The sequence below is a fragment of the Mobula birostris genome, chromosome 29 (assembly GCF_030028105.1).
Source record: "Mobula birostris isolate sMobBir1 chromosome 29, sMobBir1.hap1, whole genome shotgun sequence".
Taxonomy (NCBI): domain Eukaryota; kingdom Metazoa; phylum Chordata; class Chondrichthyes; order Myliobatiformes; family Myliobatidae; genus Mobula; species Mobula birostris.
In genome coordinates, this window is record NC_092398.1 from 37,042,916 (window position 1) to 37,055,905 (window position 12,990).

The 12,990-nt window shown below is 45.6% G+C and overlaps 1 protein-coding gene across 1 annotated transcript; it reads right to left on the reverse strand.

Moving 5' to 3' along the window:
- Nucleotides 1–35: 35 nt before the first annotated feature.
- Nucleotides 36–3,249, reverse strand: LOC140189952 (uncharacterized). Its single transcript, XM_072246327.1, has 2 exons — nt 3,182–3,249; nt 36–2,124 (listed from the first exon to the last, which is right to left on the reverse strand). The coding sequence occupies exon 2, from the start codon at nt 2,120–2,122 to the stop codon at nt 1,217–1,219; it is 906 nt and encodes a 301-aa protein (XP_072102428.1). The 5' UTR covers nt 2,123–2,124; nt 3,182–3,249; the 3' UTR covers nt 36–1,216.
- Nucleotides 3,250–12,990: the final 9,741 nt, after the last annotated feature.

Genomic DNA, 12,990 nt, shown 5'->3' on the forward strand with positions numbered 1-12,990 from the left:
AAAATATCTCAGATTTATGGGCAGACTCAGTTTATTGAAACGTCTTTGTTCAGAGTGCAGCTGTACAAATCAGACTCCCCAGTGAGCCCCTGTAAATATTAACACTCTCCCTGGGAACCCTCTGTAACTATTAATACACTCCCCAAAATATTAACACATACCCCAGGGACCCCCACCCCCTGTAAATATTAACACACTCCCCGGGGCCCCTCTGTAAATATTAACACTCTCTCCCCAGGGACTCCCTGTAAATATTAACACACTCCCCGGGAGACCCTCTGTAAATATTACCACACACCCCGGGAGACCCTCTGTAAATATTAACACACTCCCCGGGAGACCCCCTGTAAATATTAACACACTCCCCAGTATCCCCTGTCAATATTAACAATCTCCCCGGGGACTCCCTGTAAATATTAACACACTCCCCAGGAGACCCTCTGTAAATATTAACACACACCCCGGGAGACCCTCTGTAAATATTAACACACACCCCGGGAGACCCTCTGTAAATATTAACACACACCCCGGGACCTCTCTGTAAATATTAACACACTCCCCGGGAGACCCTCTCTAAATATTAACACACTCCCTGGAGACCCTCGGTAAATATTAACACACACCCCGGGACCCCCTGTAAATATTAACACACAACCCGGGAGACCCCCTGTAAATATTAACACACACCCCGGGAGACCCTCTGTAAATATTAACACACACCCCGGGAGACCCTCTGTAAATATTAACACACACCCCGGGAGACCCTCTGTAAATATTAACACACACCCCGGGAGACCCTCTGTAAATATTAACACACACCCCGGGAGACCCTCTGTAAATATTAACACACTATCCCTGTAAACATAACAGAATCCCACACTGTTTATGTGTTTTGCAGCATTCATCGGCATCAACATTACAACGTCTCTCGCTATCAATTCCCACCACTATTAATAAAAATCTCGTGGTGTCCCAGGAACATTCTCTATTTCCCTGGGAGGGGTTAGTCTATGAGCACAGCATCCGCCTCATCACCCTCCAAATGGCTGCAGAGATCAGTGTCGAAACATCTGCACAATTCTGCCAGTCACAGTCTCCGAAAGGCCACAGAGTTGCACCAGACACATTCTCCATACGGCCGCAAAATAGCAGAGGGTCCCAGGGCCCCGGCGTTGCAGTCTGCAGTCTGCACAGGTCCCCAGCGTGCCGGCAACACTCAGAGGCCATCTGAGGGGCTGGAGTGGAGCCGCTGGTGGGCGCGCAACGAGACTGCGCGGGTGAAGCACTTGCCGCAGGCGCCACACTGGAATGGCTTCTCGCCGGTATGGATCCGCAAGTGCCGCGACAGCTTGCCCGACTCCACAAAACCGCGGTCACAGAGGGGGCAGCGGAAGGGCCGCTCGCCGGTGTGGGTGCGCTGGTGGGCGGCCAGATTGCTGGAGGTGACGAAGCCCTTGCCGCAGAGAGAGCAGCGGAAGGGCCGCTCGCCGGTGTGGGTGCGCTGGTGGGCGGCCAGGTTTCCGGCAGCAATGAAGCCCTTGCCGCAGGCGCTGCAGCGGAAGGGCCGCTCGCCGGTGTGCGTACGCCGGTGCTGCGCTAGCTTGCCTGACTCGAGAAAGCCGCGGCCGCACTCGGGACAGCGGTGGGGACGCTCGCCACCACCATGGATCAGCTGGTGCCTTGAGAGCTTGCCTGCCTCGGCAAAGGCACGGCCGCACAGCCGACAGCCGTAGGGCCGCTCGCCAGTGTGTGTACGCTGGTGCACGGCCAGGTTGGGCGAGGCAGCAAAACCTTTGCCACATATGGTGCATTTGTAGGGCCGCTCTCCAGTGTGGGTGCGCCGATGGGCAATGAGGTTGCTGGACGAGACGAAGCTCTTGCCGCAGACAGGGCAGCCAAAGGGCTTGGCGCCGCTGTGGACCCGCCGGTGGTCGGTCAGGTTGCTGGAGGTGACAAAGGCCTTTCCGCAGATGTCGCACTCGAAGGGTCGCTCGCCCCGATGATAGCGCTGGTGCGACTCCAACACACAGGCCCACCGGAAGAGCTTACCACAGAGTGAACACCGGTAGCTGCCGCTCCTGTCACTGCTGCCATTGCCCACAGGTCCCTCCGCCGGCTCCATCCCTGTGTAAGTGCAAGGGAAAAGGGTAGTGCAGTGGATGTCGTGTGTAGGGACTAAACACTACAAGGGAGTCTGCACTTGCACAGATTGGGAGAATGGGCAAGAGCTGTCAAATAGAATATAATGTAGTGAAGCAGATAGCCATGCACTTTGGTAGATGGGATAAAGATGTAGCTTACTTTCTAAACGGGAAGCACATTCAGAAATCAGAGGTGCAAAGGGACTTGGGAGTCCTTGTGTAGGATTCCCTAAGGGTTAACTTGCAGGTTGAGTCGGTGGTGAGGAAGGCAAATGCAATGTTAGCATTCACTTCGAGAGGACTACAATATAAAAGCAAGGACATAATGCTGAGACTTTCTAAGGCACTGGTCAGACTGCACTTGGAGTATTGTGAGCAGTTTCTGGCCCCTTATCTAAGAAAAAAGACATGCTGACATTGGAAAGGGTCCAGAGGAGGTTCACGAGATTGATCCTGGGAATAAAAGGGTTAATTTATGAGGAACATTTGAAAGGTTGCTGGAGTTTAGAAGAATTAGGGGAACCTATCAATGAAAGGCCTTGACAGACTGGATGTGGAGACGTTTCCTGAGGTGGGAGAGTCTAGATCCAGAGAACACAACCTCATAATAGAGAGGCGTACATTTAGAACAGAGATGAGAAGGAATTTCTTTAGCCAGAAGGTGGTGAATCTGTGGAGAGGGCAAGACATGGGTGTATAGGTTTAGTGGAAGTTCATAGGTTTATGATTAGTAAAGGCATCAAAGGTTACGGGTAGAAGGCAGAAAAATGGGGTTGAGAGGGGTAATATATCAGCCATGATGATATGACCGAGCCAATTCTGTTCCTTCATCTTATGGTCTTATTATGTGCAGAATTTAATCCTGAGGGAAACGTTTAACATCCTCTGGGAAGAGGAGCAATGGTGGTAGCGCCTCCCACAATCCCACGCGAGCGGGAACCCGCCCTATAACTGGAAACAGAACGGCGACAGCGTTCGCTGCCGAGGCCGAGAGAAGCAGTGGAGAGGAGGGCTCGCTCACAGGCCTGAGCTCCGCTTACCACGATCTCGCCGCTACCGCCCGCTCCTCTTCCCCCACCTCTTCGGCTGCCACGGAAGATGGCTGCAGGCTCCCGCCGCAATGCGCATGCGTCGACAGCGCCCCCCACCCCAGGTCAGCCTGCAATCCTCCAGATACACGTCAATGCGCATGTGCTCTTCGAGACCCCGCCTACTCAGCCGTCACTCAAATAGGAGCGGCGTGAACTGTGGCCGGATCTGGCGGGCCTGGACCAACTGCGCACGCGTCGTTTGCCGGCCGCTCCACTCCGCTGCCTCTTTGTTTTCTGTCTTCATCACCGGGGTGTTTACATGTCGATCATCCCGCGGCTCGGCCCGGGATCACACACCGCTAATAAAACCACCTCCTTGGCCGCAGGACCAGAATTAGGCCATTTGGCCCATCGAGTCTGCTTCGCCATTCAGTCATCGCTGATCCGTTTCTCCCTTCCTCAGTCCACTCCCCGTAGCCTTTGATGCCATGTCCAATCACGAACCTATCAATCTCTGCCTTAAATACACCCAACGACCTGGCACCCAGCGCTGCCTGTGATCACAAATTTACCACCCTTTGGCTAAAGAAATTTCTTCGCATCTCTGATTTAAATGGACACCCCTCTATCCTGAGGCTGTGCCCTCTTGTCCTAGACTCCCCCACCATGGGAAACATCCTTTCCACATCTACTCTCTCTAGGCCTTTCAACATTAGAAAGGTTTCTATGAGATTCCTCCTCATTCTTTTAAATTCCAGCAAGTACAGACACAGGGCCATCAAACGTTCTGGTATGATAACACTTTCATTCCTGGAATCATCCTCATGAACCTCCTCTGGACCCTCTCCAACGCCAGAACATCTTTTCTTAGATGAGGATCCCAAAACTGTTCACAAAACTCAAGGATAGGCCTCACCAGTTTGTTATAACGCCTCAGCAACACATCCCTGCTCTTGTATTCTAGACCTCTTGAAATGAATGCTAACATTACATTTGCCTTCCTCACCAACGACTCAAGTTAACCTTTGGGGTGCTCTGCACAAGGACCCCCAAGTGCCTTTGCATCTGAGATTTTCAGATTTTCTCCAGTTTAGCAGAGTCTGAACATTTATTTCTTCTACCAAAGTGCATGACCATCCATTTTCCAACATTGTATTTCATTTGCCACTTTCTTAATCATTCTCCTAATCCAAGTCCTTCTGAAGCCTACCTGTTTCCTCAACGTTACCTGCCTTGCCACCAGTCTTCCTATCATCTGCAAACCTGAACATATAAACATAAGAAATAGGAGCAGGAGTCGGCCATCTGGCCCATTGAGCCTGCTCCACCATTCAATAAGATCATGGTTGACTTGACCATGGACCCGTCTCCACCTTCCTGCCTTTTCCTCATAACCCTTAGTTCCCCAACAATGCAAAAATCAACTTTCCTGCCCCTATCTTATCTATCCCTTTCATAATGTTATATGCTTCTATAAGAACTAATTTGTTTAAACTAATTTGGCAGGGGAGTGGGAACCGGAATGATAGAGCAGAGGAGGGGGAAAATAGAAATAAATCTAAGATAGTGAGCAGTAAAGATGTCAGGAGGGACAGGCAGGTGATGGGGCAAATTTGCAGCCATTGGGATGAGTTGCAGTGCAATCAAAGCAAAAAGTACCAAATACTGGTCTTAAGGTGTTATACTTAAATGCACGCAGCATAAGGAATAAGGTGGATGGTCGATTGATGTCCTTTGAGAAATTAGTAACTAAATACTCTCTCTCATACTCACATCTTTTGCAATATCTTCAGGTCAGACGTTTCTTACAAGAATATTTAAGTAATTTTCCATATATACAAGACTCTGACCTGTTAGACATTATTTTAAAAATGAACTCTTTAGTGAAAGGCTTTATTGGGAAAATTTATAATTTATTATTACAACAGGATAATTATCCTTTACTTAAGATTAAGCAAGATTGGGAAAGAGAGCTTAATATGACCTTGATAACAGAGGATTGGCTGTGAATATTGAAGCTGGTTAACTCCTCTTCGATTTGTGCCAGTCATTCTCTAATTCAATTTAAAATTGTACATCGTTATTATTTGACAAAGGAGAGATTGTCTAAAATATTTCCTAAAGTAAATAGTCAGTGTGATAGATGCAAAACTGAGAGAGCTACATTGACACATATGATTTGGTCGTGTTCTGTATTGAAACAATTTTGGAAATCTATTTTTTCTACAAACTCTAGAGCTTTAAAAATCAATTTACAATCTAATAAATTGACAGTTTTGTTTGGTATAATTCCTCAACATACTCACGGTATTTCTATATCTGACTAATACGTAATTGCATTTGTTGCACCGGCTAGAAGGGCTATTTTATTAAAATAGAAAGATGTCTCTGCTCCCACTTTGATACAATGGTTCTTTCAGGTGATGTTATGTCTTAGTTTGGAAAAAATTAGAAGTCGAATTTTTGATCCCAAATTTGACTTCGAGAAAAGGTGGGGTTCTTTTGCCCGTTATTACCATTTGACTTGAGTTAATACAGATGGCCCTTCTCTGATGCTTGGGTATGTGGGTTTGGTTGGCAGTTTGATGTCTTTTTTTTAATGGAAGCTTGTATGGCGCATCGCTCCGGGTTTGTGCTCCAAATGGGTTTATTTTTCTTTTTTTTAGTTATTAGGGGTTTTCTCTGTTTTAGTTAGTAAGGGTTTTTTTTTCTTTCCTTCCTTTTTTCCATAAAAAAAACCTTAATACTTTGTTTTTTGATTATTATTGATATATTGCTCAGCCTGGCTGATAGTTTAACTTTTACTCTACATATGGGTATGTTATCTTGATTATTTTGATGTAATTTTTTCTGTTGTTGATTTTCAATAATAATTAATAAAAAGATTTAAAAGGAATAAGGTGGATGATCTTGTCGTACAGCTACAGATAGGCAGGTATTGTGGCCATCAGTGAGACATGGCTAAAGGATGCATGTCTCTGGGAGTTGAACATACAAGGATACATGGTGTATCGGAAGGATAGACAGGTAGACAGAGGGGGAGGCGTGGCTTTATTGGTAAGAAATGATATTAAATCATTAGAAAGAGGTGACATAGGATCGGAAGGTGAAGAATCTTTATGGGTTGAGCTAAGAAATAGCAGGGGTAAAAGGACCCTGATGGCAGTTATTTATAGGCCTCCAAACAGCTGCAGTGATGTGGACTACAAATTACAACAGGAAATATAAAAGATTTGTCAGAAAGGAAGTGTTATGATAATTGTGGGGGATTTTAACATGCCAGTGGATTGGGAAAATCAGGTCAGCACTGGATCTCAAGAGAGAGAATTTGTAGAATGTTCTGCGAGATGGCTTTTTAGCTTGTTGTTGAGCCCACTAGGGGATCGGCTGTACTGGACTGGGTACTGTGTAATGAACCAGAGGTAATTAGAGAGATTAAGGTGAAGAAACCCTTAGGAGGCAGTGATCATAACATGATTGAGTTCACTGTGAAATTTGAGAAAGGGAAGCCGAAATCTGATGTGTCGGTATTTCAGTGGAGTAAAGGAAATTACAGTGGCATGAGAGAGGAACTGGCCAAAGTTGACTGGAAAGGGACACTGGTAGGAAAGACAGCAGAGCAGCGGTGGCTGGAGTTTATGCCAGAAGTGAGGAAGGTGCAAGACAGATATATTCCAAAAAAGAAGAAATTTTCAAATGGAAAAAGGATGCAACCATGATGCAAGTCAAAGCCAAAGTTAAAGCAAAGGAAGAGGGCATACAAGTAAGCAAAAATTAGTGGGAAGACAGAGGATTGGGAAGTTTTTAAAAGCTTACAAAAGGAAGCTAAGAAGGTCATTAAAAGGGAAAAGATGAACTATGAGAGGAAGCTAGCAAATAATATCAAAGGGGATACTAAAAGCTTTTTCAAGTATATAAAGAGTAAAAGACAGGTGAGAGTAGATATAGGACCGATAGAAAATGATGCTGGAGAAATTGTAATGGGAGATAAGGAGATGGCAGAGGAACTGAACGAATATTTTGCATCTGTCTTCACTGAGGAAGACATCAGCAGTATACCGGACACTCAAGGGTGTCAGGGTGTCAGTGAGCGCAGTGACAATTACAACAGAGAAAGTTCTCAGGAAGCTGAATAATCTAAGTGTAGATAAATCCCCCGGACCAGATGGAATGCACCCTCGTGTTCTGAAGGAAGTAGCTGTGGAGATTGCAGAGGCATTAGCGATGATCTTTCAAAAGTCAATAGATTCTGGCATGGTTCCGGAGGACTGGAAGATTGCAAATGTCACTCTGTTATTTAAGAAGGGGGCAAGGAAGCAAAAAGGAAATTATAGACCTGTTAGCTTGACATCAGTGGTTGGGAAGTTGTTAGAGTCGATTGTCAAGGATGAGGTTACGGAGTACCTGGAGGCATATGACAAGAAAGGCAGAACTCAGCATGGTTTCCTTGAAGGAAAATCCTGCCTGACAAACCTATTGCAATTTTTTGAGGAAATTACAAGTTGGCTAGACAAGGGAGATGCAGTGGATGTTGTATATTTGGATTTTCAGAAGGCCTTTGACAAGGTGCTGCACATGAGGCTGCTAAACAAGTTAAGAGCCCATGGAATTACGGGAAAGTTACATACATGGATAGAGCATTGGCCGATTGGCAGGAAACAGAGAATGGGAATACCAGTGGTGTTCCACAGGGGTCCGTGTTGGGGCCACTTCTTTTTACATTGTACATCAATGATTTGGATTATGGAATAGATGGCTTTGTGGCTAAGTTTGCTGATGATACAAAGATAGATGGAGAGGCTGGTAGTGCTGAGGAAACAGAGAATCTGCAGAGAGACTTGGATAGATTGGAAGAATGGGCAAAGAAGTGGCAAATGAAATACAATGTTGGAAAGTGTATGGTTATGCACTTTGGTAGAAGAAATAAATGGGCAGCCTATTAATTAAATGGGGAGAGAATTCAAAGTTCTGAGATGCAACGGGACTTGGGAGTCCTCGTGCAGGGTACCCTTAAGGTTAACCTCCAGGTTGAGTCGGTGGTGAAGAAGGCGAATGCAATGTTGGCATTCATTTCTAGAGGAATAGAGTATAGAGCAGGGATGTGATATTAAGGTTCTATAAGGCACTGGTAAGACCTTACTTGGAGTACTGTGTGCAGTTTTGGGCTCCTTATTTAAGAAAGGATGTACTGACGTTGGAGAGGTTCAGAGAAGATTCACTAGAATGATTCTGGGAATGAGAGGGTTAAATTATGAGGAACGTTTGACTGCTCTTGGACTGTATTCCTTGGAGTTTAGAAGAATGAGGGGGGACCTCATAGAAACATTTCGAATGTTGAAAGGAATGGATAGAGTGGATGTGACAAAGTTGTTTCCCATGGTGGGGGAGTCTAGTATGAGAGGGCATGACTTAAGGATTGAAGGGCGCCCATTCAGAATGGAGATGCGAAGAATTTTTTTCAGCCAGAGGGTGGTAAATCTGTGGAATATGTTGCCACGGGCGGCAATGGAGGTGAAGTCATTGGATGTACTTAAGGCAGAGATTGATAGGTATCTGAGTAGCCAGGGTTATGGTGAGAAGGCGGGGAGGTGGGACTAAATGGGAGATTGGATCAGCCCATGATAAAATGGTGGAGTAGACTCGATGGGCCGAATGGCCGACTTCTTCTCCTTTGTCTTATGGTCTAACTCCTCTCATTCTTCTGAATTCCAGCGAGTACAGTCCCAGCTGACTCAATCTCTCCTCATAGTCTCACCCCCTCATCTCTGGAATCAACCGGGTGAACCTCCACTGCACCATCTCCAAAGCCAGTATATCCTTCCTCAAGTATGGAGACCAGAACTGCATGCAGTACTCCAGGTGCGGCCTCACCAGTACCCTGTACAGTTGCAGCATAACCTCCCTGCTCTTAAATTCAATCCCTCTAGCAATGAAGGCCAACATCCCATTTGCCTTCTCGATAGCCTGCTGCACCTGCAAACCAGCCCTTTGTGATTCATCCACAAGCACTCCCAAGACTATCTACGCAACAGCATGCTCTTTCATAATCTGCTCTTTCATTTTTCCTTTCAAAGTGGATGACCTCACATTTACCAACGTTGTACTCCATCTACCAGACCTTTGCCACTCTCTTAACCTATCTCTTTACAAACACTCCGTATCTTCTGCACAATTTGCTTTTCCACTCAATTTAGTATCATCAACAAACTTAGATACACTACACTCTGCCCCCCCCTTCCAGATCGTTAATGTATATCGTGAACAGTTGTGGGCCCAGCACCAACACCTACAGCACACCGCTCACCACTGATTGCCAACCAGAGAAACAACCATGTATCCAAACTCTCTGCTCTCTATTGGTTAACCAATCCTCTATCCATGCTAATGCATCACACCCAACTCAATGCATCCTTATAGATAAGTCCTTTATACATCACCTTATGGAACGCCTTCTGGAAATCCAAGTAAATAATGCCCATCTGCTCCCCTCTATCCACTGTGCTCGTTATATCCTCAAAGATCTCCAGTAAGTTTGTCAAACAGGACCTGCCTTTGCTGAACCCATGCTTCGTCTACCTGATGGATCCATTTCTTTCCAGATGCCTCGCTATTTCTTCTTTAATGATAGCTGCAAGCAGTTTCCCAACTACAGATGTGCGGTACCCTGGGGTCCATCAGGACCAGGGGACTTGTCTATCTTCAGGCCCACAAGTTTCCTCATCAGTACCTCTTTAGTGATAGCTAGTGTATTGAGATCCTCATCTCCCATCACATCCATATAATCTCTCTTTGGCATGTTAGATGTGTTCTTCACCATGAAGACTGACACAAAATAGTCATTCACAACCTCAGCCATTTCCTCATTACCCAATATCAACTCCCCCTTCTCGTCCTCCAAGGGACGCAAATTCACTTCAGCCACCGTTTTCTGCTTTATATGATAAAACCTATTACTATTCATTTTTATGTTTGTGCTAGTTTATTTTCATAATCAATCTTCCCTTTCTTTATTGCTTGCTTAGTGGTTCTTTGTTGCTCTTTAAAGTTTTCCCAATCTTTCAGTTTCTCAATACTCTTGGCGACTTTGTATGCATAATCTTTTAGTTTAATGCCTTGATTTATTTCCTTGGTTATCCAAGGCTGGCTCTCCCCACCCTTCCTGTCCTTGCTTTTAACTGGAATATACTTTTGTTGAGCACCGTGAAAAATCTCTTCTACTGTTCCTCAACCGTCCCAACATATAGCCTGTGTTTGCAGTCTACATTAGCCAAATCCTCCCTCATTCCATTGTAGTCTCCGTTGTTTAGGCATAATACACTGGTTTTAGATCGAACTACTGCATCCTGGAGAAAGAAAACTCTGACTTTAAATCTCAGCTGCCTTGTGGCCATACCCACCCATGGGAAAGGCTTCGGGAGTAAACCCCGAGGAAGAAATCCGGAGCCAGGGTCCCTAAGGCAGTTTGATGTTGTTTACAACTTCACTCTGCAACGACACTGGTGCCAAGCCGTATTGGCACTTGCCCTTCCCTTGGACTACATCACTAGCCCTGATGAAGGGTCTCGGCCTGAAACGTCCACTGTACCTCTTCCTAGAGATGCTGCCTGGCCTGCTGCGTTCACCAGCGACTTTGATGTGTGTTGCTTGAATTTCCAGCATCTGCAGAATTCCTGTTGTTTGCCTAATTCTTCTTCTACTTCTTCATTGCACCTTCAATTTGCATGAGAAACTTAATCATACCATGATCACTTTTTCCAAGAGGGTCCCTATCTACCAGATTGCTAATTTTACCTATCTCATTGCACAGGACCAGACCTAAGATAGCACATTCCCTTGTAGGTTCAGTAACATGCTGTTCAGGAAAGCCATCAGGATGCACTCTATGAAGTCCTCCTCAAGACTGTCTCGACCAACTTCATTCACCCAACCTATGTGCAAGTTCAAGTCTCTCAAGGTAGCTGCTGTTCTATTCTTACATGCCTCAGACATTTCTCCCATTCCTGCCTGTGCCACTGCAATGCTATTATTTGGTGACTGATAGACAACACCCATCAGTGATTTTTTTCCCTTTACTATTCCTAATCTCCACCCAAATGGACTCAACATTCTGCTCCTTAGATCTTATATCGCCTCTGACCTCATCTTTAATTAACAGCGCTACCCCACCTCCCTTATCTTCCTGCCTATCCTTCCCTATTTCTCAGTCCTCTCCACCCTGCAACCACGACTCTGTAATGGCCAGTAAATCATACCCCTTTTTGTACTGATTTGTGCCACAAGTTTACTGGCCTTGTTTCGAATATTACGGGCAGTCAGATAAAGTTGCCTTACACTCATTGTGCCTTTAAAATCTTGTAATCTTTTATTCTTTTGCACTTGACTTTTCCTCACTCCACTCTTACTTTTCCTTTTATCTTTTGCTTTTGCTTTATCTTTATCCACACTTTTCTTTTTTACTTTATCCATACTTCTCCAATCTGTTGAACCCACCCCGCTACTATTTAGTTTAAAGCCCTATCCACAGCCCAGTTATGCAATTTGCCATGATCCAGGTCCCATCACAGTTCAGGTGAAGCCCGTCCCAAAATGGTGCAGCTCCCTCGTTCCCCAGTACTAGTGCCAATTTCCCATGAATTCAAACCCACCTCTCCCACAACAATCTTTGAGCCACGCATTTAACTCTCTAACCTTCCTGACCCTGTGCCAATTTGCACGTAGTTCAGGTAGTAATCCAGAGAGTACTACCTTTTTGGTTCTGCTTTTTAATTTAGTCTCTAGCTGCTCAAATTCCCTCAGTAGAACCCCTTTCCTCAGTCTACTTGTGTCGTTGGTCCCCACATGGACCATGACAACTGGATCTCTCCCCCCCCCCCACTGCAGGTCAGGTAGGATGTCCAGACTCCGGGAACCAGACAGGTAACATAGCCTTCGGAATGCTCTATCCTCACGACACAGAACTCTTGTCTATTCCCCTGACCATACTATCCCCAATTACCACTATATTTCTCTTCTCTCCCCTCTCTTGAATGGCTCCCCTGAACTACAGTGCCACAGTTAGGTTGCCCATCCTTCCTGCAGCCCCGATTCTCATCCACACAGGGTGACCTCAGAACCTCAGACCTGCTGGACAAGCTAAAGGACTGGGGCTCCTCCAGTATTGTCTCATGGATCCCACTACTGCCTCACTCGCAGTCACACCCTCTTGTCCCTGACCACAGACCAAATTTGTGGCAGCTAACCTAATGGCTGTGACTACCTCCATTACAAAGCCATATAAATGATTGATATACAGCTTAAAAAAAGTCCCAACACCAATACTCACTGGCAGCCAACCAGAAAAGGATTCTTTTATTCCCACTCGCTGCCTCCTACCAATCAGCCAATGCTCTAACCATGCCAGTAAACTTCCTGTAATACCATGGGCTCTTAACTTGGTAAGCAGCCTCATGTGTGGCACCTTGTCAAAGGCCTTCTGAAAGTCCAAATATACAACATCCACCGCATCCCCTTTATCTATCCTACTTGTAATCTCCACAAAGAACAGGTTCATCAGGCAATATTTTTCCTTGAGGAAACCTGCTGACTTTGTCCTATCTAGTCCTGTGTCACCAAATACTCCATAACCTCATCCATAATAATTGACTCCAACATCTTACCAACCACTGAGGTCAGGATAATGAGGCTATAATTTCCTTTCTGCTACCTTCCTCCTTTCTTGAAGAGTGGAGTCACATTTGTAATTTTCCAGTCCTCTGGCACCATATCGGAGTGCAATGATTTTTGAAACATCATTACCGCTATCTCTTTCAGAACCCTAC

Coding starts and splice junctions, on each gene's coding strand:
- LOC140189952 (XM_072246327.1), bottom strand. CDS start 2,122: ATGGAGCCGGCGGAGGGACCTGTGGGCAATGGCAGCAGTGACAGGAGC.